The 26,521-nt window shown below is 47.6% G+C and overlaps 1 protein-coding gene across 1 annotated transcript; it reads right to left on the reverse strand.

The window, feature by feature from the left end:
* On the reverse strand, window positions 1-24,936 carry LOC142196220 (uncharacterized). The gene is made up of 17 exons (XM_075266436.1): window positions 24,865-24,936; window positions 21,703-21,857; window positions 21,409-21,597; window positions 21,213-21,336; window positions 21,035-21,132; window positions 20,460-20,550; window positions 20,243-20,337; window positions 20,015-20,111; window positions 17,785-18,481; window positions 13,419-13,740; window positions 11,026-11,178; window positions 8,562-8,646; window positions 7,400-7,497; window positions 6,812-6,908; window positions 6,587-6,684; window positions 5,294-5,393; window positions 1-1,940 (listed from the first exon to the last, which is right to left on the reverse strand). The coding sequence occupies exons 2-17, from the start codon at window positions 21,796-21,798 to the stop codon at window positions 1,240-1,242; spliced, it is 3,141 nt and encodes a 1,046-aa protein (XP_075122537.1). The 5' UTR covers window positions 21,799-21,857; window positions 24,865-24,936; the 3' UTR covers window positions 1-1,239.
* Between the last annotated feature and the right edge of the window lie 1,585 nt (window positions 24,937-26,521).

The following is a 26,521-nucleotide window of genomic DNA, read 5'->3' on the forward strand; positions in this document are numbered from 1 at the left end:
GCCCCACACAGTACAATCAGCTACACAGTGGCCCTCGCACAGTACAATCAGCTACACAGTGGCCCCCACACAGTATAATATGCTGCACAGTGGCCCTCGCACAGTACAATCAGCTACACAGTGGCCCCCTCACAGTATAATCTGCTGCACAGTGACCCCCACACAGTATAATCTGTTCCATGGATTTATACTCTCCCTGCCGCTGTACTCCTCGCGCTGACACATTTCTTCAGTGCGCGTGCACCAGATCCTGACTCATGTGCAGTGGAGCTGCGGTGTACGTCCCTGGTTTCACTGAACAACCGTGCAGGTACCGGGAGTCTGATAAGACTCAAATATGAAGGTTTTTTTTTTTTTTAATGAAATCCAGGGTAATTTGGGACAGTCTCCCCCTTCACCTATTTTTGGTATGTTCTACTGCAGTTCTCGCTTCCACCGAGTACAGACCTACCTGTCTATCCGCTTTTATACTTGTTCAAAAAATGCAAAAATAAAGAACAGGGGGGGGGGGGGGAGTTTGAAAAAGTCTACACGCCCTCAAGTACCACCAACAAGATAAATAATACCGTAATCCAAAAGGTTAGAGAGTAATAACACTGCTGCTGTTCTATATTACAAACCCTCATGTGTTGCCATCGCTTTCACGTGCTGGGCTACTCCTCCTGCTGGCAGCCGTGTAGGCTATAACCAAAGACGACGGTTCGGGGCAGGCTGGCCCTTCTCTGGCATTTGGTTACGCTCAATTCAAGCAAGGATGTCCAATAGAGACTATCAGCCAACCAGATTTAAAGGAGGCTCCCTCAATGTCTGGGTGACGGAAAATGTAGCCCTTTAAGAGCCAATACGGTGGCGGACTTCCTGTTTTGGAAAACAAGTAGCCTTGAGAATGAACAAGAGGAACCTTGAGGAGGAACCGCACAGTTACGCAGATTTTTGGTTGGATGTCACTGATAATGCCCGTCCTAGGGTGTGAAGAGTTACCCAACCACGTTGCTGGGGCATCATGGGTACAAGGTGACAATAGGCCCTATTTTTGGAAGGGTTTACGACTATTACGGAATTATCCAACGTTGCCCCAAACTAACAGTATCTGTCGTGGTGCCGAGACTTAAAGGGGATGTCCATCATTACAAAAACATGGCTGCCTTCTTCTAGAAAGGACCTCACGCCTGTCCATAGGTTGTGCACGACCTGCGCCCCATCTCCGTTCCAGTTGTCACCATATTTATAACACGTCTATTACTTCTGCACCCCGTGGGTTGGCCAATGTCTCGCAAGAGCCTTTTTGGTGGTGAAGGACTTGTCGCAGTGAGAGCAGGAGAACATCTTCAGCCCCGTGTGAGTCAACTTATGTGTGGTGAGGGTCGACCTGTGCGAAAACGATTTACCGCATTCTGAACACGCAAACGGACGCTCCCCGGTATGAGTCCTCTCGTGTTCGGCGAGGAGCGACCTCCCCGAAAAAGTTTTCCCGCACTCGGCACACGGGAACGGCTTCTCTCCGGTGTGAAGGTATCGGTGCTTGTCGTGTGCCGATTTCTGTGCAAAGCATTTACCGCAATCGGAGCAGGAAAATGGCTTCTCCCCCGTGTGGAGCCGCATGTGGTTAACGTAGGTGGATCTCATGGTGAAGCTCTGGCTGCATTCGGAACATGAGAAGGGCTTGCTGCCCGTGTGAGTCCGCTCGTGGTCCAGGACGGTGGACCTGTGGGCAAATTTCTGTCCGCAGTATGAACAGGAGAACGGCTTCTCTCCGGTGTGGATTCGCTGGTGGTCGACGAGCGAGGTTTTATGTTTGAAACATTTTCCGCAGTCAGGGCAGGAATATGGCGCCTCGCCCGTGTGAGTCCGCATGTGGCGGATCAGCTTTGACTTAAAGGGGAAGCCTTTGCCGCAGTCAGCGCATGAATATATATTACTGTAAATGGTCTTCCCTGAAACTGTAAGGTAGACAGAGAAGGAAGTCAGTGTTTACGCATTTTGATGGTTTTAGGGGGGTGGGGGGTTTGAAACAAAAGTGGCCATGAGGATGAAAGAATCCAAACTGCAAAGGATTAAGGAGGCTGTACATGGATGACTGACAGCTAGTCCTCCTGACCCCCACGCCTTTCCATAAACATGATAGCTTCCCTCTGTTCCAATTATTGAGACCATCTGTATCCTCCTCTTGGGCCCCTCTATCCCAGTCTTTAAGACCCTCTGCCCCTTATATACCAGTCTTTGGTTTACTGCATCTCCTCCTTTTGGGCCCCTTTGCCCCAGTCATTGGGTCCCTCTGTCTTCATGTCTCATGACCCTATATCCCAGTCTTTGGGCCCTTCCATCTCCTCTCTGGGCCCTTTGCCGCACTGTTTGGGCCCCTCTGTCTCCATCCCTCTGGACCCTATATACCAGTCTTTGGATTCATCCATCTCCTCCTCTTGGGCCCCTTTGTCCCAGTCTTTAGGCCCCTCTGTCTCCATCTCTCAGGACCCTATATCCCAGTCTTTGGACCCCTCTGTCTCCATCTCTCGGGCCCCTCTTTCCCAGTCTTTAGGCCCCTCTGTCTCAATCTCTCAGGCCCCTCTTCCCCAGTCTTTAGGCCCCTCTTTCCCAGTCTTTAGGCCCCTCTGTCTCCATTTCTCGGGCCCCTCTTCCCCAGTCTTTAGGCCCCTCTGTCTCCATCTCTCAGGCCCCTCTTCCCCATTCTTTGGACCCCTCTGTCTCCATCCCTCAGGCCCCTCTTCCCCAGTCTTTGGGCCCCTCTGTCTCCATCTCTTGGGCCCCTCTTTCCCAGTCTTTAGGCCCCTCTGTCTCCATCCCTCAGGCCCCTCTTCCCCAGTCTTTAGGCCCCTCTGTCTCCATCTCTCAGGCCCCTCTTCCCCAGTCTTTAGGCCCCTCTGTCTCCATCTCTCAGGCCCCTCTTCCCCAGTCTTTAGGTTCCTCTGTCTCCATCTCTCAGGCCCCTCTTTCCCAGTCTTTGGACTCCTCTGTCTCCATCTCTCAGGCCCCTATATCCCAGTCTTTGGACTCCTCTGTCTCCATCTCTCAGGCCCCTCTTCCCCAGTCTTTAGGTTTCTCTGTCTCCATCTCTCAGGCCCCTCTTTCCCAGTCTTTGAGCCCCTCTGTCTCCATCTCTCAGGCCCCTCTTTCCCAGTCTTTAGGCCCCTCTGTCTCCATCTCTCAGGCCCCTCTTCCCCAGTCTTTGAGCCCCTCTGTCTCCATCTCTCAGGCCCCTCTTTCCCAGTCTTTAGGCCCCTCTGTCTCCATCTCTCAGGCCCCTCTTCCCAAGTCTTTAGGTTCCTCTGTCTTCATCTCTCAGGCCCCTCTTCCCAAGTCTTTAGGTTCCTCTGTCTCCATCTCTCAGGCCCCTCTTCCCCAGTCTTTAGGTTCCTCTGTCTCCATCTCTCAGGCCCCTCTTCCCCAGTCTTTAGGTCCCTCTGTCTCCATCTCTCAGGCCCCTCTTTCCCAGTCTTTAGGCCCCTCTGTCTCCATCTCTCAGGCCCCTCTTCCCCAGTCTTTAGGTCCCTCTGTCTCCATCTCTCAGGCCCCTCTTCCCCAGTCTTTAGGCCCCTCTGTCTCCATCTCTCAGGCCCCTCTTCCCCAGTCTTTAGGTTCCTCTGTCTCCATCTCTCAGGCCCCTCTTCCCAAGTATTTAGGTTCCTCTGTCTTCATCTCTCAGGCCCCTCTTCCCCAGTCTTTAGGCCCCTCTGTCTCCATCTCTCAGGCCCCTCTTCCCCAGTCTTTAGGTTCCTCTGTCTCCATCTCTCAGGCCCCTCTTCCCCAGTCTTTAGGTTCCTCTGTCTTCATCTCTCAGGCCCCTCTTCCCCAGTCTTTAGGTTCCTCTGTCTCCATCTCTCAGGCCCCTCTTCCCCAGTCTTTAGGCCCCTCTGTCTCCATCTCTCAGGCCCCTCTTCCCCAGTCTTTGGGGCCCTCTGTCTCCATCTCTCAGTCCCCTCTTCCCCAGTCTTTGGGGCCCTCTGTCTCCATCTCTCAGTCCCCTCTTCCCCAGTCTTTAGGCCTCTCTATCTCCATCTCTCGGGCCCCTCTTCCCCAGTCTTTAGGCCTCTCTGTCTCCATCTCTCAGGCCCCTCTTCCCCATTCTTTGGACCCCTCTGCCTCCATCTCTCGGGCCCCTATTTCCCAGTCTTTAGGCCCCCTGTCTCCATCTCTCAGGCCCCTCTTTCCCAGTCTTTAGGCCTCTCTGTCTCCATCTCTCAGGCCCCTCTTCCCCAGTCTTTAGGCCTCTCTGTCTCCATCTCTTAGGCCCCTCTTCCCCATTCTTTGGACCCTTCTGTCTCCATCTCTCAGGCCCCTATTCCCCAGTCTTTAGGCCTCTCTGTCTCCATCTCTCAGGCCCCTCTTCCCCAGTCTTTAGGCCTCTCTGTCTCCATCTCTCAGGCCCCTCTTCCCCAGTCTTTGGGGCCCTCTGTCTCCTCCAGGCTCCTATGTCTCCTCCCTTGGGCACCTCTTTTGTGGTCTTTACCCCATCTGTCTCCTACTCTTCCCAGCACTTTTGTCTTCCCTACTCTCCCCCTCCACGTCTCCTCCTTCTCATTTGGGCAGCACATAACTGTCACATGATCTTGTTTTTTTATCAAACTGTAGAGGATAGCAATTCTGATGACCATTCTGTATGATAATACTCCGGTCTGCTCTGCCGTCCCCATGATGACAATCTCCCTTCTGAACCCGGCCACTATTTAAGGGGCTTCTTGCTGGTCCTGGCCCTGACTAACAGCTGACTTTGCAGGGGAAAGCCGCAGCCTGCCTGACCGGTGACTTGACACGACCCCTGTAAAACTCATACAATGTAAGGCTGAATAAAGCCAGGGCTGAGGACAAGAAGTGTTGTCATGGGAGCTGCAGCCTTTCACATTTTTTCTATACATATAGAAAAGTTTCCAATTATTAAAAACATGAAAACCATTAACTTCTATATGGCTATAGAAAGGCCTGAGGCTGCACTACTGCGAGATTCTTCCCCTCCTGACTATAGGCAGATGCATTCACATCACCATCTACTTCCAGAATGACTTAAAGGGGCTTTTCAGGCTAAAAAGTACTGATGACCTACCCTAAGAACAGGTCATCCATATCTGACAAGTGGGGGTCCGACCTCCTGTACCCCCATCCATTAGCAGTTCTCAGCAAGTGATATGCAGAGAATGGAGCAGGAAGCAGACAGCGCTGTTCTGTGTAGTGGCCAGACCAGGTCCTCACCCACCAGTCCTCGCCACTGGAACAGTAAGCAGGGGGTGGCCGTGTACTAGGCCTGAAATGATCCCTGACTTTCCATGAGGTCATCACTCACCAGTGCAGACATTTGCAGATTTCTTCCTTCTCCTACGCTGCTGAGTCCCCCACGCTTCTGCCCCTTCAGTTTCCACTTTGACACTTCTTATGCTTCCATCCTGAGTAGAGATGAACAGAATACAAATCTTACATCGCGCCACTATATTATACAGCAGAGATCTGGTGGTAATAGGGCCCATCTGAGTTGCGCTCACCGTCCCAGTCAATACTTCTTCCAATTCGGCTCCCACGTAACAAGATTTAGGGAGTTGGCCGGTTCTCTCCGAAATCGCCCGCTCTACAAATCTATAAAAATATTTTTCCTGTTCGGTAAACGCCGTAGCGGGAAAAATAGTCAAAAGTGCCAAACCGCCGTTTTTTCACAGTTTGGATTCTGATAAAAATTTGAATGAAAAGTGATCAAAGCAATAACATTTCCCAAAAATGGTAAAACTAAAAAGTACACCCGGCCCCTCAAAAAAAGACGCCCTACACATCCCTGTACACGGACGTATAAAAAAGTTACGGCTGTCGGAATATGGCGACTTTAGAAAAAAAAAAATTTTTAACACAGTTTTGGATTTTTTTTAAGGGGTTAAAATGTAAATAAAACCATATAAATTTGGTATCCCTGGAACCGTACCAAAACACAGAATACAGGGGACAGGTCATGTTGGCTGCATAGTGAACACCGTAAAACCAAAGCCCCTAAGAAAGTTGCAGAAATGCATTTTTTCTTCAAATTCACCCCATTCTGATTTTTTTTTCCTGCTTCCCAGTACATTATATAGAATAATTAATGGTGGCATCAGGAAGAAAAATTTGTCCCGCCAAGATTAAGACCTCATATGGCTCTGGGAGCGGAGAAATAAAAAAGTTATGGGGTTTAGGAGGGGAGTCAAAAACGAAAATCAAAAAATGCAATCGGCGGGAAAGGGTTAACTAACAGTGTATCGGACAAATGATCTAAACGGGGGGGGGGGGGGGGCTTGGAAAAAGTTCAAAAATGTTTTTCTCCCTATAGTCCCTGTAGGGAATTAAGACTATTTAAAAGGCTCATGAGAGAGGCAGCCATTGATATGGACTGAAACATCTAAGGGTTAAATGCCTGGAATTGGCGCTATGCCCTGATCCGGGGCGCTACATGTTACTACACCCGCAGCTGATGGGGCCGGCTCAGATGGGAACCATTACTGTGCCGTATTGATAGCATGGTGTGCTAAGCACCTACCCCCTATACATGTACGACATGGAGTGGGAACAGGTTAGTATGAGTATACAAATAACACTAACAATCCTCATCCCCCTCTACCTGACAATCCTGCAGGACGCTGAGACTTCCCTCTGTAGACTCCGCTCCATCATTTTGCCAGGGACGTCTCTTTGACCTGTTTCTATTACTGGACCCATCTGTAGAAGACGCACGGGATATACCATATGAATAATACATTGTTCACTGACCCATTAAACAGGTCTGTAAGGTTGCAGAAAAGCAACGCGGCCCTAAATGTGAGGTTTACTGGCGGCCATCACTCACCTGCATAGATACATGTAGTGGTCTCCTCCACGTTCGGCTCGTCCCCCCAAACGTCAAGCTCTTCCGTTTTGACTTTGATAACCTTTAAGCTTCCGTCCTAAACAGAGCAGAGTTACGTGGACTGTAGGTTAAGCCATCCCAGAGTCATGTACAGTCTCTTCACATCCTATAATATCAGTTCATGACCCTGGTAACTGCTACTTAATGGCCACAGTGTTGCACTAGCCTCCTTTGCCAAGTGTCAGCCCCCTCCTCTGACGGCGCCGCGCTCCAGTTCCATCATGAAGGATCATGTGATCAGCCTGTCCATCAGAGACCTCCATTGATTTACTGTGGTGGACACTGATGGACTGGCTTCTCACATGGCCCTCAAACAACCGCCATGATAGGACCAGGGCGTAGAACCGTCAGAGGAGAAGGATGTACGCAAAACAAGGGATGGCGCTTAGGAAAAAGAGGACAATGGCGAATAGAGGCAAGTGATATATTATTCATGTGTGCCCTATGGCGCAGGTTTACGTAAATTTACATAGATATTCAGAAAATGGCCAAACCTTCATGAAGTCTTCTACTAATGTCTCCATGTACCTGGTAATCCTGCAGGACACTGGGACTTTCCTCTGTAGGCTCCGGTGAATTTTCCGAACTGGGATGTCTCTCTAATGTGATTGTCTCACCAGACTCATCTGCGTAGGAGACAGAAAGTGACGGAAGACATTGTATAGACTGTACGAGTATAAAGAGCACGGGCATAGGGCATGTGACCCGCAGGACTCACCCGTATGAACCTTCTCCACCAGGAGACATATTACCCCCTAGGACTGGTCTCAGGACCCGCCTATTTTACTAGATGGCTAGTGTGTGCATGGGCAGGGTTCTGGCAGGGGATTACTAAGGCTCCTGCACAGCATTATGGAGGTGGAGAGACTGTGTCCTGACGCCATCATGGCAGTGCATGTTTGTAGATACACAGTATCTATAGATGTTATATGGATATTGTGCACTAGTTTAGTATATAGAATAGAATTGTTATATATACACATATTTGTCTGACTTCCCACTGTCTGGATGACCTCTACAGCTGCCAGTCTTTTCTTAACACTTTCTGTTTGTGTTCCCCTTTAAGAACTGCTTGTCTGTCTTTCCGAGTCTTTATTAGTCCACTTCCATCTTTCCCTCACTGCTGGCTATTCAGTATTCCTGGTGGATAGCTGTTTGTACTCGTTCCTGTTCGCCGTTTGTATCTGACACCTGGCCTTGTTTCCTGACTACGTTCCTGCTCCTACGTTCCTCCCTGCTTGACTTCTAAGTTTAGATTCGCAGAGAGACTTGGTGAACAAGTTCAGAGGCTTGACTCTGCTGTGAGGTGCAGGGTCCTGGGTGCGCTGACCATATTTTCTAGTGAAACCTGGTTTTCCGGAATTAACCTTGTCCATCTGAGTTTTGGACTGTATTTTCCCATAACAACTTGTTTTTCCGTTCTCCACATATCAGTACATTGTATGGAACATTATGGATCACCATTAGAAATTACAACTTGTCCTGCAAAAAACAAGTCCCAAACATATTTTTCATGGGAGGTCTTATTTTTTGCAGGACAAGTTCTAATTTCTAATGGTGATCCTTAATGTTCCATACAATGTACTGATAACATGTAAAACAATCATTTTTGGAGTGAAGTGGATAAAAAAATACGATTCTGCCATTGCTTTTAGGTTTCATTTTTGTGTATGTAGAGGCCATCACTCACCTGGATAGACACATGTAACGGTCTCCTCCTTGCACCCCCAGGTCTCTTCAGGTTCTACTTTGATAATTTTTATACTTTCGTCCTCCTATACAGAGCAGAGTTATGTAAATGATCAATTACGTTGTCACTCATAAAATGAATGGACGCCTCATTTTTTTCATCTCCACTCCCTTAAATGCTAAATCAAAGAGGTGAAACTTTCTGCAGCGCAAATCCGTAGCAAACAGCCTGTCTCTGAGAACACTCAGGTCAGTACAGAATCCTCCTCATCTACCAGATCATCCTGTGCGGTGCAGTGACTTACACCTGTATCTATCTGTGGATCGTCCGGTCAGGTACGTGTCTGTGATGTGTAATTCTTACAGGACACATCTGAAGACACAGACAGTGACTGAATACCTTATATAGAAAGGACACAGGACCTGCTATCTAGATATATCTCCTATCAGGTGCCAGAAGGGGAGGCCGAGTCTCCATCATGACATCCCCATATAGTCTTGTGTCCTTCTAAATACTTTGACTCCTGACACCTTACAGGAACCTGAAACATACAAGAGATGCGTATCATCCTTGTTCTCACCCCCAGTTACATCCTGTATTACACTCCAGAGCTGCGCTCACTATTCTGCTGGTACAGTCACTGTGTACATACATTACATTACTTATCCTGTATTATACTCCAGAGCTGCGCTCACTATTCTGCTGGTACAGTCACTGTGTACATACATTACATTACTTATCCTGTATTATACTCCAGAGCTGCGCTCACTATTCTGCTGGTACAGTCACTGTGTACATACATTACATTACTTATCCTGTATTATACTCCAGAGCTGCGCTCACTATTCTGCTGGTACAGTCACTGTGTACATACATTACATTACTTATCCTGTATTATACTCCAGAGCTGGGCTCACTATTCTGCTGGTGCAGTCACTGTGTACATACATTACATGACTTATCCTGTATTATACTCCAGAGCTGCGCTCACTATTCTGCTGGTACAGTCACTGTGTACATACATTACATTACTTATCCTGTATTATACTCCAGAGCTGCACTCACTATTCTGCTGGTACAGTCACTGTGTACATACATTACATTACTTATCCTGTATTATACTCCAGAGCTGCGCTCACTATTCTGCTGGTGCAGTCATTGTGTACATACATTACATTACTTATCCTGTATTATACTCCAGAGCTGCGCTCACTATTCTGCTGGTACAGTCACTGTGTACATACATTACATTACTTATCCTGTATTATACTACAGAGCTGCGCTCACTATTCTGCTGGTGCAGTCACTGTGTACATACTTTACATTACTTATCCTGTATTACACTCAAGAGCTGCGCTCACTATTCTGCTGGTACAGTCACTGTGTACATACATTACTTATCCTGTATTATACTCCAGAGCTGCGCTCACTATTCTGCTGGTACAGTCACTGTGTACATACATTACATTACTTATCCTGTATTATACTCCAGAGCTGCGCTCACTATTCTGCTGGTACAGTCACTGTGTACATACATTACATTACTTATCCTGTATTATACTCCAGAGCTGCGCTCACTATTCTGCTGGTGCAGTCACTGTGTACATACATTACATTACTTATTCTGTATTATACTCCAGAGCTGCGCTCACTATTCTGCTGGTACAGTCACTGTGTACATACATTACATTTCTTATCCTGTATTATACTCCAGAGCTGCGCTCACTATTCTGCTGCTGCAGTCACTGTGTACATACATTACATTACTTATCCTGTATTATACTCCAGAGCTGCGCTCACTATTCTGCTGGTGGAGTTATTATTTATATACATTACCAGCAGCAGAATAGTGAGCGCAGCTCTGGAATATAATACAGGATAAGTAATGTAATGTATGTACACAGTGACTGCACCAGAAGAATAGTGAGCGCAGCTCTGGAGTATAATACAGGATAAGTAATGTAATGTATGTACACAGTGACTGCACCAGAAGAATAGTGAGCGCAGCTCTGGAGTATAATACAGGATAAGTAATGTAATGTATGTACACAGTGACTGCACCAGCAGAATAGTAAGCGCAGCTCTGGAGTATAATACAGGATAAGTAATGTAATGTATGTACACAGTGACTGTACCAGCAGAATAGTGAGCGCAGCTCTGGGGTATAATACAGGATAAGTAATGTAATGTATGTACACAGTGACTGTACCAGCAGAATAGTGAGCGCAGCTCTGGAGTATAATACAGGATAAGTAATGTAATGTATGTACACAGTGACTGTACCAGCAGAATAGTGAGCGCAGCTCTGGAATATAATACAGGATAAGTAATGTAATGTATGTACACAGTGACTGTACCAGCAGAATAGTGAGCGCAGCTCTGGAGTATAATACAGGATATGTTAGACAAGGCCAGGCTTAGGCTGTAAGACGTGACATTAGGTATAATGAGCCCCTTTCCTCACCTCTTCTGTCAGCAGCTCGATGATCTTGTTCGTCAGGTCCAGGATCTTCTTCTTCTTCTGGCTTCTCTCTGAGTTATACGAGGTCACCCCTGTGGGGCTCCTGCTCCTGTCCTGCTCTCTATGCTGGAATGGCTTCTTCAGGGGTCCATACTCCTAATCAAGGATATAGGAAGGAAGACGGAGACAAAGACATTAAAGCTGACCACAAAGACCGCCCCTATACTTTGAATGAAGACATGAGACAAAACTCCCAGAACCCCTCAGTGCTCTGGTCATGTCTCTAACTTATTCATAATAAGTGACATTATTTGACGTCATATTCCCAGAATGCACCACGTCTCGTCACATCCGTCAGTGGCTAATATAAATAAGTGATGTCATAATAAAATTCACAGAATCTCTTACCTGTGTCTATCAAGTTAGGTTGTGTCTACATGTGAAAGTCCCAGCATGCAATGGGAGAGGAGCCAAATTTTTATGTCGGTCACTTCTTTGACCAACTGACTAATTTATGATCTAACCTCATCAATTAAACACTGGCAGACGTCCGACACCCCGGCTGACCGTCTGTATGAAGAGGCTGCAGCCTTTTCTGTATGTACCAAGCACAGCGCCATCCATTGCATAGTGTATGTGCTTGGTATTACAGCTCAGCCCCAATCACTCGAGTGGGAACGAGTGCCCAGTAATGACGCTGAGGTCAGTAATTGGCCGCAGCAGACTCGAGAATCCCTGCATTTTGACCCAAGAGGTCCAAGGTTTGGAGAAAATGAGCGGTGAGCCACCCAAACCAATGACCAGGGGTAGCCCCATAGCAGTGAACGCATCGGTCACACAGGCACGCTGGCGCCCCATTCATAAAGAGGTTTTAGGAAGACTTTCAGTTCTCCATCCCCCTGATCACTGGGAATCAAGAAATTGGACCTTGTCTAGTGGATAGGGAGGAAGGGTCCATAATAGGACAACCCCTTTAAAGGGATCCTATCATTAAAATGCATTTTTTCTGGGTACCACATAGAAGTAGCCTTAAGAAAAGCTATTCTTCTTCTACCTATAGAGGTCTTCTCCGCGCCGCCGTTCCGTAGAAATCCCGACATTCATCGGTATGCCAATGAGTTCTCTTGCAGCACTGGGGGCGGTCCTCAGCGCTCAAACAGCACTGTGGGCGTCACCAATGCTGCAAAAAAAATCTTCAGCTCCACCTCCATCTTCTTCTGGATCGGCCTCTCTTCCGGCGCTGGGGGTCAAACTTCTAGGCCTTGGGCAAAGCCAACAGCGAATGCCCGCTGGCCACAAGAAAATGGCCGCTTACACAGTACACAGTATTGTAAGCGGCCATTTTCTTGTCGCCGGTGAGCATGTGCAGTTGCGCGAAGAGAGGCCAAAGGAAGATGGAGGTGGCACTGGAGAGTTCTCTCGCAGCATTGGGGATGCACCCTGTTCTGTTTCAGCGCTAAGGCCCGCCCCCAGTGCTGCGAGAGAACTCATTTGCATACCGACGAAAACCGAGATTTCTACCGAACGGCGGCGCGGAGAAGACATCTAAAGGTAGGAGAAGAATAGACTTTCTTAAGGCTATTCCGACGTGATACCCAGAAAATATGCATTTTAATGATAGAATCCCTTTAAATACGAGAGCCTGCACGCGCTCCCCATCGGATCAGCTGATCTGTGCGGGATCCCGGGATTACATAATGTATAATGTAGTATTAATAGCAATGAGTGACATCACGTGATCAGATTTCCCAGAAGCCAGATCATATCTATGATGTCACGTGACTAGGGTTGAGCGATCTTGTTCGGAAAAGATCAAATTCCGATCAGCAATCGAGAAAATTTCACGATCGCGATCGGAATTCCGAACACGATTATTTTAGGTGGGATCGAGATCGGTGATTATTTCCCACAATGCTTTGCTACTGGCCAAGTATTGTGGGAAAAGCTAACAATGTTAGCCTTCACACTGAGTATACGCTCCGTTCATTCTGAGCAGAGTGTATACTCAGTGTGAAGGCTCCGCTGCGGTTCCATAGGAATGAATGGAAGCAGCCGGCACACAGCCTTAACCCCCTGCGCGCCGGCTGCCTCCATTCATTCTAATGGGAGACTAGCTAACATCTCTAGTAGCTACTTACCTGCAGAGATGTCTGGTCCGGTGCCCGGTGTTCATGTTCTTCTTCGCCTCGCTGCCCCCGCCTCCCAGGTTAGTGTTAAAGAGCTAAGAAGAAGGCGGGGCTTGTGACTTAGGAGAGTGTGGGCGGGCACAGGGCGGGGAGACGTGACGTAAAAAAATCCCATTGACTTACTTGCATTGGGATCGAGATCGGGTTCGAATGAAAAATGATCGGAAATCGGATTTCAAAATCGATCCGGAAAAGTCAAGATCGCCTCACCTCCTCGGTCAGCAGGTAGATGATCTCCAGGGTGACGTCCAGTATCCTCTGGGTCGTCTCATCGCCATCGTCCATCTTCATCCTCAGCTGATCGGTCATGGCGAGCTTCTTGTGGTGGTCACCGATCATGAAAGGACACGGCGGCGGCGACGACGACGGCGGCGAATCTGCAATAATAGAAAACAAACGGCAAATAAACGTGGATAAAATCGCAGTCATATGGGAAAGCAGTGCAATGGTAGTGAATGCGGAGGCTGGAGGTTGTAGTAGTTCTAGGAGGAGCAGATCCATTACCACAGGAAGCTTCAGCTCAGGGCAGCACCTCCAAGTATCAAACGAGACACATTTGGTACCGCAAAGGTATCTGGGAGCTGCAGTCACGTGATTGTCGCTCTCACCTCACCATTACAGTACAAACAATATGTCAGGCTACAGGAAAATGGCGCCGGTCTCCTCACCCGTAGGCTTTTACTGTAACTGCAGGCAAATCAATCGGCGTTAAGGAATGAAATGTCGCTATGGAATCGACGTGCGAAGGACGAGCTTGTATAATTCATCCGTTACAATGAACGAGGACGTTTATCTCGGCGGACTACAACAAAATGGCCGCCGCTGTATCCCTTCACCGTCGCGGCCGCTCCCGATCGGAAGGATGAGAGTGAGGTCACGTGGGGCACGGAGAGCACGTGACGGCTTTCAGCCAATCCGGGGGCGGCTGCTTTGTTTGGAGGCAGAAATGTAAACTCAGACACGTTGTGGAGGCGGCAGTGTGGTGAGGGGGCTCTAGGGGGCGGTAGCGGCGGCTGCTGGGCCTCATAGCCATGGCTGCAGCTCTTATAGGGGCCCGGACAGTCCTCTTGTGACGTGATTGACGGATTTGGACTCTCGAGGGATTTTTTTTCCCCTGACATGGGGTAACTGGTATCCAATGGAGATTTTTGTCTTCCTCAGGCTGGACCTGACGGACCGGCGTCTTCATCCAACCTTAGACTCATATGGCTGCTCTTACAGCGCCTCCTCTGCCCACAGCTTGTCTATGGTATTGCAGCTCAGTTCAATTGAGGTGACGGAGCGGTGAGCTGCAATACCACTGACAACTCACTGACCAAAGTGGCGCTGTAGAGATATCTATGTAGTCCTATAGCGATAAATGAGGCGGCAGCTGACGTGGCCATTGGTCTATTCGGAGAAGCGGTGGCGGATACGGTATATACGGTGGCGGATGACGGGAGCCGCTGCACGGCCATATAAACCACGAGGGTTGGATCCACATCTGCATTTGGGGATTCTGTCCCCCATTCCGGGCAGGACCCCATTATAGGCTATTGGTTCTGTGGGTAACCGCTTTTTTAAGTAGATCGGTTCCCCATGAAGAACAGAAACTTCCAACACCAATCATGGCTGCAGTCCTGTCCATGTGACGTCCCCTGGGAATCCGCTCTATATACAAACTGGGCAGCAGAAGTTTACGGCCTGGACACGGCAGCACGCAGATGTCATACATGTCCTGTCTGTCCCATTCTAGCATGGACCCCGCACGTGCACGTTGCATTGTCATTATCTACCCCCTCCTGTATCCTAGATCAGGTGATCGCTGTTTGTAATGGAGGCCTTGTAGCCTAGAAGACAGAAGCCCTTGTGAGCCGCTTATACCTTCTCTGACACCCAGGCACCCGACTACCTATGTCAAAACTGCAGGAGGTGTACAAAAATGAGAAAGAGCAGTTATCCAGCTGTCTCAGATATCCGGGCCCTATGGTAGCGGGGGCCCCCTTAGCACAGCAGGACAGTCCTTCATTTTCTGTCCCACTGTCCAGGCTATAGGGTGCGCGCTGCCCCAACTCATTAGCGTCCGGAGGAGACCAATGAGCTGCAGGCAGTAATGAAGTAGGGAGTCATCCACTCCCTTCTTCACCACCCAGCCACTGTCTGTGCTCCTGGTGTCCTGGGAGGAGGAGCGGTGTAGTGATGTCACTTACATCGCGCTTGTTGCTCCTTGAAGACTCCGGGACCAGAGAGGAGTGAATGGAGGAGATCTGAGGGGTGGGGGACATGATACTGTGGGGGCAACCTGAGGGGGACATGACATGAGGGCTACATGGCATTGTGGGGGCAACCAGAGGGGTGGGGGACATGATAATGTGTGGGAAACCTGTAACATGACATTATGGGGCCAACTAGGGAAACATTAGCCACTAAGGGGCGTTATAATATATGGGGGCCATTAGAATTTGTACAGGTCAGGTATGAAACCTTTGCACAGGGCTCACCAATGTGTTAAAACGGCCCTGACCCAACCGCTGAGGCCATTGATGGGTTGCAGCAGACGTGTTGGGCTCTCCTGGATCCATTATTGGCAGCACAGTGGCTCACTGGTTACGGTTGCAGCACTGGGGTCCTCAAATCCAAACATGACAACATATGCAATAAGTTTGTGTTCTCTCTCCCTGCTGCAGAATATTTTATGTCAGCAGCAGAAAATAACAAAAAAATTGCTGTCACCATAAACCTATATAGGAAACGCTGAAGCGGTCACCGTCACCCCCTGCGCCAATGTTCAGTTTTCAGCTTTGCTGTTTAGACTGGTGCGAGGTCAGAAGAGTCGTCTCATAGTAAACAGGGCACAGGCAGTCATTTTATTATCATTACAGGGAAGGATTGATGGCTGACGACAGATGGTGCAGCACTGCTGAGGCCTAGTGTAATGTTCACACTGATTGTAAAGGAGTCACTGAGCTGCTTATGGTTGGTGTAGCAGAGTGTTGTAGTGTCCAGTACTCTACAGGGCATAATCTGTATACTTAGGCATCATCCTGCCATGGGGGGGGGGGGGGGGGGGAGTTGTTATATACCCATGCTGGGTGACTGCAACCCAATGCAATGAGGCAGCGCCAGCCAGCTGGAATAGGACAAACAAGTAACTCTGAGGTATAACAGGTGGGAAAGGGAACAGAAAGGAGAGACCAGCAGGGAAACCAGGAGATCTGGGGGATCGGTGAGGATCACTTCTCTGGTGTCTTCATAAATCAGTCGGACGTCCCTTCCCCACAATGGAGATCTACATAGACATCCTGTATAACACACCTGAGAAGTCGTATGATATGAGTTATAATAAATCTGTCGCCTGAGGCGTCCCCGCCACGCTTACAGTCACACAATGTGGTGCAGAATGGATGTTGTGGCGCACGTTTGGCAAGATGAAAGGGTCCTGTACTAAATGTGCGCCACAATATCATCCCACCATACCGGAACTGCCATAGAGGGGATTGATAACCCAGTAGACAACTATTACTATTAGGGGGTGGTCCTTCAGACAATACAATGAGGAAAAAAATACTGGAGTGTCCCTTTAAATGTGTCAGGCCATGGCGGCCCTACCCCCTCCTCACTTGGCCCCAGCCTGGTGTGAAGGCTGAAACATGTCGCCTTTTCCTTAATGTGCCCCTGTCTACTAAATCTGTGTTCCGGGGACTGTCCGCACCTTCAGCTCATGTCCTGCGCCATAGTGTCCTCATCTATATGGAGGCGGCAAATCATCCCACGTGACACTACGGACAATGTACCAGAATTACCTACACTCTTTATTTAGTCTGCAGACACCTCCAACTTTTGGATGGGGACATGAGATTATATTACACACCCTAGGACTCAGTCAAGTCTGTCTGTACGATGCGAGTGTTGTGGCAGTAGGAGGGTTTTTGGACTGAGACTGACTGACTGACTGCCAGGGAGATCTTACAGGGGGACGGTCTGGACAATACAGCCCAACAAAATCCAAGATGGCTGACAGCTACTACCTGGAAGTCTGGAATACAAGCCATTACACGGACACTGAAGTCTTAAAGGGGTGTTACAGGACTTATATATTGAAGCTTTATCCCTAGGATAGGTCATTAATATGTGATCAGTGGTGGTCCAAATCCTGGACCCCTAGGGATCAGCTGTTTGGAGAGGATGCAGCTCTTCCCTGTGCCGATGACATCCCATTCATTAGTCACATGGTACAGGGGCAGCAGTGAATGGATCTGAGCTGCAATTTTAAACACAACCACTATGATAGGTGTGGCGCTGTGCTTAGTATTCAATGAAGATGCTGTAGTGCTCACCAGGCCTCTTCAAGCAACTGATCTGTGGGAGTCTTGGTTATCAGACTCTTACTACTTCTGCAATGTCTGTGCAGTGCAAGGACTCCATCTTGGTTTGAACCATAGTGGAGATCTTCCGAAGTAAGAGAGTCTCTGCTGCAGGATGGTGAAGCCACCTTAGATCTTCCTTGAAGACATAAGCGTTGTGATGGACCTAAACTGCTTCCTGGATACAACCACAAGCACCATCTTGGATGGGACCTCGGGTTCAGGAGCATTACTTATGTCCCGCATGGATTTGCCAATGTCTCACAAGCCCTTTCTTGGTAGTGAAGGATTTGTTGCATTGAGAACACGAGAACATCTTCAGCCCCGAGTGACTTATCTTATGTGCCGAAAGGGTTGATTTATGAGCGAAGGATTTGCCGCATTCAGAACATGAAAACGGCCTCTCCCCCGTGTGAGTCCTCTCATGTTCTACAAGAAGCGATCTTCTCGAAAAGCTCTTCCCGCACTCGGTGCACGAGAACGGCCTTTCGCCGGTGTGTAGGAAGCGATGTTTGTCGAGTGCGGATTTCTGCGTAAAGCATTTACCGCAATCGGAGCAAGAAAATGGCTTCTCCCCCGTGTGGATCCTCAAGTGGTTAACGTAGGTGGATCTCATGGTGAAGCTCTGGCCGCAAAAGGAACAAGAGAAGGGCTTGAAGCCCGTGTGAGTCCTCTCGTGGTCGATGACGATGGACCTATGGGCAAATTTCTGACCGCAGTATGAACAGGAGAACGGCTTCTCTCCGGTGTGGATTCGCTGGTGGTCGACGAGAGAGGTTTTATGTTTAAAGCATTTTCCACAGTCAGGGCATGAAAATGGCGTTTCACCCGTGTGAGTCCTTTTGTGTCTGCTGAGCTTTGATTTATGGGTAAAAGATTTACCACATTCGGTGCAGGAAAATAAGTTATCCAAAGTGGACGACGCTGGACCTGCAAGACGGAGAGTGACAACGGTAAGTGATTCTGTGATGTGTGTGCCTTGGAGGTGGCAAAATCCTAAGGAATGACGCTCCTGCCTTCACCCTGTTGCTCTTAGGGCTAGTTCACACGTGGGCAAAAGGGAGGTTTTTGACAGCGGAATTCGCTTCAAAAACCTCTCCTTTAACATGGTGGTCTATGTAAACCACTAGCTTTTTTTTTCCTCCTAGCGTTTTCCGCCTGAAGAAGCGACATGACCTTTCTTCAGGCGGAAAACGCCTGAAGAATTGCATAGAAGTGAATGGGAGGCGAAAACCGCGCGGTTTTTTGCAAAAAACCGCGCGGTTTTCGCCTGCAGTTTCTATAGCACATATAGGAAAAAAAAACCTAGCGAAAACCGCTAGCGAAAACCGCGTCAAAAACCTCATCAAAAACCGCGTGGAATGCAAAAAACAGCGTCAAAAAAACTCCCCGAGGTTTTTTACCTCGCACAAATAAGCTAGGCGGTTTTCACGTGTGAACTGACCCTTAGAGTGCCTGCACTGTCTCTCTTGGTCCCATAAAGGGCCAGTGCATGCATTTGTGTCCCGTACAATCCCTGCTGGCCATAGTCTATGTACGTCTGCTTGGTCCCATGCCCTGCACTTGAGCTACAAGGTTCCAACTTGCTGGGCTCACTTTAGGTGTGCCCGTTACTTGACCTGACCCATGCTGCGAGAGAACTCTACAGCGCCGCCTACATCTTCTTCAGCAGTGTCCTCTTCACACGTCTTCTTCCAGCGCTGGCGGTCAAACGACTAGGCCTTGGGCAGAGCTGACTGCGCATTCCCACAGGCCACAAGAAAATGGCCACCTACATACTGTGTAAGCGGCCATTTTTCTTGTGGCCGCAGGCATGCGCAGTTGGCTCTGCCCGAGGCCTAGAAGTTTGACTGCCAGCGCTGGAAGAAGACACAAGGAGAGTGCGTTCCAGAAGAAGATGGAGGCAGCGCTGGAGATTTCTCTCACACCATTGGGGACGCCCCCAGTGCTGCGAGAGAACCATTTACATACTGAAGAAAACCCAGATTTCTACAGAACGACGGTGCGGAGAAGACAGCTAAAGGTAGGAGAAGAATAGCCTTTCTTAAGGCTATTCCGACGTTAGAAAAAAAGGGTATCCATTGATAGGATCCCTTTAAGGTATGTGAAGAGGCCGTTCCTGAAGAAGATGGAGGCGGCGCTGGAGAGTTCTCTCGCAGCATTGGGGACGCCCCCAGTGCTGCGAGAGAACTCATTTGCATACCGAAGAAAATCGGGATTTCTACCGAACAGTGGCGCGGAGAAGACATCTAAAGGTAGGAGGAGAATAACATTACTTAAGGCTATTCCTACAAGTCAACAAGAAAAAATTGATTTCAATGGTAGAATCCCGTTAAACCTTGCCAACTGCCCTGACCACCTACTTGAACCTGACCTATGAATCTTGCCGCCAGCCCTAACCATCTGCTTGTATCTGACCGCCCTATTTTCTGATCTGCGCCCATCCTAATGGACATCACTCACCTGGGCTGATATCTGTAGGGGTCTCCTGAGTACACGGCTCATCCCTCCATACTTCCGTCTCCACAAGTTCAACTTTGATAATTTTTAAGCTTCCATCCTAGAAAGAAGACAATATCGTGATACACGGGATCGTCATGGACTGTAACCGTTTAGTAGTGTTAGATATTTAGATACTCGATATAATAACTGGTCCACAGATCTGGTGGATTCCTCCTGATCCCCATCTACCTGAGGATCCAGTTGGACGCTGTTACTCTCCTCTGTAGGTTCCTGCGCGCCCGCTCTGGGACGTCTCTCTGTTGTTTTTCTCTTACGTGACCTGTCTGTAAAAAACAAACAGTGACTGTATACATTACTTTGGATATACATGCCTGGTGTGATAGTGATATGTATACAGGTTACCCTAATAGTAGGCCTATAGAGATCGTACAGATTTAGGGCTCACCTGGGCTTATAGGTGTAGGTTTCTCCTCCTTGTGCTTTTCTTCCTCATCCGTCTCCATAACCTCAACTTTGATAATTTTTAAGCTTCCGGCCTAAACAGAGCAGTGATACAGACTATAGTACATGTTATCACAAACCTATTCCCATTCTTTTTAGGTCCAGTCAGGGTTTTGGTACACGAGGCTTCATTGTTTATGACCATTTAGAAGTTTTAGATGTAATTAAAGGGTTTGTCCAACAGCCAGGTCTTTCACCAATGCCTAGTGCGCGGCCTAAGGGGTAGCATGGCTAATGTTTTTGGCAGTCTCTGAATGTTTAGGTCAGGCTCCTCCCCTCAGGTCCTGCGGTAGACATAACAATGTGTATTATATTTGCCTGGAGTGTTCCTTTAGGAATATAGCCTCCGATGTCCAGTGAAAATGTATATATCTTTAATATTGACCAAAGACTTCACTTAAACTTTAAGGTCCTCCAGCGGTTGGACCCTCACCAATAGGCAATGAAAACTGCTTGTGAGCAGAATACTCCTTTAAGATACCCACAGGACATATAGAGACACTTCTTATCTCCACCTACCTGATCATCTTGAAGGACGCTTTCACTTTCTTCTGTAGATTCTTGTGGATCTTCTGGTCGGGGAAGTCTCTTGGTTCGGTTTCTCTTACTGGACCCAGCTGCGGTGGACACAGACAGTGACTGACTACAATATATACCATATTTACCAGAAGACGTGTATTTTAATTATATTTTATACCCAGTGTTGGGACAGGCAGCTGAGTCTCCATCATGGCGTCCTTGTACAGATCCTTGTGTCTTTCTATATACTCCCACTCCTCCACAGTCAGATAAACAGAGATGTCCCGACACCGTAAAGGAACCTGACAACACAACGAGTCGCTCGTCACTCTTTAGACGCACAACCCCTGTGTATAATGACCCACCGTCCTCACCTCTCCGGTCAGCAGCTGTATGATCTTGTTGGTCAGGTCCAGGATCTTCTTCTCTTGGGGTCTCTCCTGTGGCAGTGAGTGAGGTGAAGGCAACACTGTGGGGTTCAGAGTCTTGATCCGTCCTCCTAAAACACAGGGGGCGCTGCTGGCTGTCAAAGGCTGGATGGACTTCTTCACTGGTCCATAATCCTAATGAATGAGAAACTAAGATGGAGATAAGGAAACGACAAGAAAAATGCACCGAGGGCTCCCCAAAATCATGTCAATGTGACCTAAACTCACAGAGTTCCTCACCTCTCCGGTCAGCAGGTAGATGATCTCCAGGGTGACATTTAATATCCTCTTGGTCATCTCATCATTGCCCGTCTTCATCCTCAGCGAATCGGTCATGGAGAAGGCTCAGGATCCTGTGATGGACACCGACCATCAAAAAAGTGGTGATCCCAGAACTGCAATAACATAAATGAAGAGAACAGTAAATTATAACATGGCTGACTCAGGAGCAAATACCGAAAAATATCACTATGCATGGCCACATCAAGGAAATATTGTCTGAAGAACACTTGGATAAGACTCTGCTCCGAGATTTTTTTTACTATAGACTAGAAGAAGAGAAAGAAAAAAAGGAGACAAGGAACAAGAAACGGAGAAGAAAAAGAAGAGGAAAACAAATAATAGGAGGAAAACAGTGAACAAGAAGCGGGGCAGAAAGAAGACCATAAGTAAGAGGAGTAGGAAGGAAGAAACAGGAAGATAATGAACATAAAAGGAGAAGATCAAGAAGAGAAGTGGGAAAAAAATAATGAAGAGAAGAAATACGATAAATAAAAAATGAGAAAAGGAGGAAGACAATAAACAAGCAGTGCAGGAACATAACAAACAAGAAGAAGAGGAAGACAATGAACAAGAAGAGGAAGAAGACAGTAAAGAAGAGGAAGACCATAAATAAGAAAAATAGCAGGAAGACAATGAACAAGTAAAATAGAAGGAAGACCAAAAGAAGAGAATTAGGAAAAAGAAGACTATGAACAAGAAAAAAAAACATAAACAAGAAACCAATGAACAATGAGAAAATGAAGACAATGAAGAAGAGGAAGGCAGTAAGCAAGAAGAGGGAGACCATAAACAGAATAAGAAGAAAACAATGAACAGAGAGAACAGGAGAAAGACAATGGGACAAGGAGAATAGAAGGAAGACAATAAGAAAAGGAAGATGATGAAAAAGAAGTAGGAAGCAATAAACAAGAAAAGAAGAAAGGCAGTAAGGAAGAAGAAGAAGAAGAGCAAAACATTGAACAAGAAGAGGGGCAAGAAGTAAAGAGGAGGGGACAACGAAGAAACAGGACAAGGATAATAAAAAGGAAAAATAAGAAGAAGACAATAAACAAGAAGAGAAGAAGGGAGATCATAAAAATAAGAAGCCAATGGGCAAGGAGAATGAGAGAAACACATAATAGGAAGAATAAGAAAAAGGAAGACAACGAAGAAGCAGGGTAAGAGGAAGACAATAAACAAGAGGAGGACAATGAACAAAAAGTAAAAACAAATCTGCGTTTGGGTTTCCGTTTGGGGACCCTCTGAATGGAAACCTATACGCATAAAAAAGCAGTTACCTAAGAAAACCCACGGACCCCACAGACTATAGTGAGGTCCATTTCATTTCCTACTTGCAGGACTTTTCTCTCCGCATGTTTCATGCAGAAACCGAGTGGAAACCAAACGGACATTACAGTCTATAGAGTCTGCGTCTTTCCCAGGTAACTGCTTTTTAATGAGTACAGGTTTCCATTTGGAGGGTCCCCAAGTACTTCCCAAATGGAAACCTGAACGCAGTTTTGTGTGTTATCTCTATCATAGTGTTTGTTTTTGAGCTGCATAGGAAACTGCACTGCAAAAACCTTACACCACACACAGGGCAAGAGGGGGCGATTTGGCCCGCTGAATCCATGTCAGACTCCACCCCCCTCACAATAGAAGTCTATGCAGACCGTTAGCTTCCTTTTTTCTGTGAGCGGTATGTTCCCGGTCATGGAAAAAAATAGCGAGCTGCCATTTCTTCAGGCGGATTCTGTGGCTAATTCTGCCCTGATGTCTGCCTTGCGACAGCACCCTCCAGACTAGGCCCATTCATTTGGGCCTTCTCCAGAACGGGAAGCCGCGACTGTCACATTTTGGTCCTATTCTGACGTGTCAAAATCAGGACCAAAATACGCGGCCTCGTGTGAATGGGGCCAAAGAAAACTGACAAGAAGAAGAGACTGTAGAAGAAAGGATAACAAAGAGGTAAAAAATAAGCAGATAAAAGAAGAGGGAGACAATGACCAAGAGGAGGAGAAGGAAGAGATGATAGCAATGAACTAGAAGAGTAGAAAGGAGAAGAGGAGAATGAACAAAGAAAAGGAGACCATGAATAGGAAGAGAAGAAGGAACCTATGAACAAGAGGAGGAGGAAGACAAGCAGCACAAAGCACCGAACAAAGACAAGGAGGAAGATAAGAAACCAGAAGACAAAAATAACAATGAGCGAGAAGAGAAAGACAATGAAAAATAAGAAGAGGAAGGTGGACAAGGAGGAGATGTTGAAAACAATGAAGTAGAATAAGGGTTTGTTCACACACGGTTTTTTTGCAGGCTGAAGATATCTGCTTCAGGAATTGGGAAACATTTTTTTTCTACATGACACATTTTTGTCGCCTTCTTTTCGCTCCGCACACTGTATCAGCCTGCAAACTTCAACTTATAGTAATGCTGGCGGCTTTGGACGCAGTTTTTCCACCTCCCATTGATTTCAATGGTTTTTCAAAGAGAAATTCAGCCTGCAAAAAAAAAAACCTCAGTCTGAACAAACCCTAAGAGGAACGAGAAGAGGATGAAGAAGAGAATGTATGAAAACACAATTTTCTTTCTATACTAGAAAAACTGGAATAGAGGGAAGATATTGAGGTGGACGTTTGGCGCCCGTTCTCGTGCCTACTGTTCGCCGCCTGCCTGACCCGCGCCTCCCCCCCTAATATGGGTGAATGTCCGCGCCTCGGCCTGACACATCTCTTATAACACGCCTGCTTTCTGGGGTGACTTATATAGGAAACCTATAGTAACTCCAGACTGGCGCAGGTTTCCAATATGGCGTGCGTCTGATTTATCAGGAAGCCGGAGCCTGCTGTCCAGGGCTGGTCATAACAAGACATGGACGCAACATGGACGGTTCCGAGAACCTCCAGGAGCCAATGATAGAATGACGACAGCCGCCATATTGATTTGTAAGTAAAATCCATCCCATAATCAGAATACATCCCATCAATCCAAGGCTGGGAATTATAAGGAGGCGTTGTCCATAGGAACCAGGTCTCAACCGGCACAAAATGAAAGCAGCGCTCTGATTGGTTGGGCAACACCTCCACGGCCGCTCTAGTGCTGGTAGGTGAGGCCGATGGTAATAACAATAGGAAATGTCACCTCAGTCATGAGACCGCCGGGCTACAGCCGCTCCTATAGGCATCTCCCAGCCATTGGAAGGCATTGAGGACCGCACAGCTTTCTGGGAATTCTAATCACATGACAGCTCCCGCTGTCCTCTCCGGCTACAGAAAAATGGCGCCCGTCTCACTATCGCTGTGTTCCTATCGGACTCAAAAGTGAAATATCGTTCAGCTATCGCAGTGTAGGGGGAAGTCTGCTCTATTGCGCCAGTAAAATGGTTTTATTTTCCTTTTACGGTTCCACATCCAACATGGCCGCCTTCTTCTTGAACCGAGGACATCGGAGTCCATACATTAAGATACCATGTTAAACCCCAAAGCTCATTCCTTATATGGTAATGTCGTAGGACGGCCCAAAGCGTTAGCCAATCAACGATAGGGGGCGGGGTTTATTAGTCTTGACGTTGTGAGATGGGAAGCCGGGACAGGAAATGACGTAGAAACTTCAGGTTACACCGTCGCCATTTTGATTACTGGCACGGGTTACAAAATGATGAATTTTGATAGGGAATTTGAGGGATTTTAGCTGGTTGTGTTCACAATGGCGCTTTATTTTGCAGATATTTAGATAAGAGTATGTTATTTTATCTTTAGTCTTATTATAAAAAATACTGCATATGAAAATACATGGGACGCATACATGATAATAGCTGTGACTCGGTCGCAATGTGACTCCATGAGGGAAAAAGTCGCTAGCCAACTCGGTAAACTTTGGTCGTGCGACTAAAACCGCCGTGTAACCTTACTAAACCCACGAAACCTTCAGAGACTCACAACTTGGCCTAACTGTACAATGGTTTGGTTTTGTCAAGACAAATTGCATGATAGCTGTATTTTTTTTTTTTGTCCCTCTAGGGGGCGTCACAATGTGATTGACTGATATATATTGCTTCTGGTTCAGCGGTAATCCCAGATCCTGTCACTAGGTTTCTGAAAAACCCGGCATTGATCTATAGGGAGCTACCGTCCAAAAGGCGGCGATAGAGTAAGTTTCACTTTTTCCATCATGATGAATTTATTTGCATATTCGTTTCCCATAATTCTTAGCAGGACCTGTTTGCTTGATGGGACCTTGTACATCGAAATGCGGCCTCAAAGAGGTAAAAGTCTCCCTAAAGAGACATAATAACCCTTCTGACCTTGGTATACGCATGGTATGGCCTTACGGGTATGCAGCCATGGCTGGTCTGGAGGTCCTCGGCCTCTGTGACAACCATTAGTACCCCTGCCTTAGATGGTGCAGTCATTACTGGTCCGTTTTTACAGTCGTGTGAATAAGCCTGGTTGTGTCGGCACCATAGTCCTGCGGTGATCATACTGGCACAGCTTCCTGACTTAAAGGGAACCTCTCAGGGCAATTTGGGACAAGGAAACCCTAGAAACCACCCACAGGTCCTTATGGACTACAGTTTTAGTGTCCAAAATCACCCTGTTATACGTGCCCACAATAAAAACAAAAAAGCTTTAGCCCCCCCTGCCACTGTGGTCCTTGCATCAGAGCAGGTCATTGAGCCTCAGTGCACAAGCACCAAACCCCCAGCACATGTGCAGTGAAGCCAGGGTCAGCTTCACCTGAGAACCGCGCAGGCGCAGAGAGCACCAGAAAGGAGTCCGATGAGACCTCTCAACCAGAA

Source organism: Leptodactylus fuscus, chromosome 2, assembly GCF_031893055.1.
Source record: "Leptodactylus fuscus isolate aLepFus1 chromosome 2, aLepFus1.hap2, whole genome shotgun sequence".
Taxonomy (NCBI): domain Eukaryota; kingdom Metazoa; phylum Chordata; class Amphibia; order Anura; family Leptodactylidae; genus Leptodactylus; species Leptodactylus fuscus.

Bases quoted from the DNA above. Each gene is read 5' to 3' on its own strand.
- LOC142196220 (XM_075266436.1), bottom strand. From the start codon at position 21,798: ATGACCGATTCGCTGAGGATGAAGACGGGCAATGATGAGATGACCAAG. The intron at 20,112-20,242 runs GTAGATGGGGAT...TCTTCTTTCTAG, and splicing joins GCGTCCAACTGGATCCTCAG to GATGGAAGCTTAAAAATTAT. The intron at 8,647-11,025 runs GTGAGGAAAGGG...TGCTCTGTATAG, and splicing joins TCGAGCTGCTGACAGAAGAG to GAGGACGAAAGTATAAAAAT.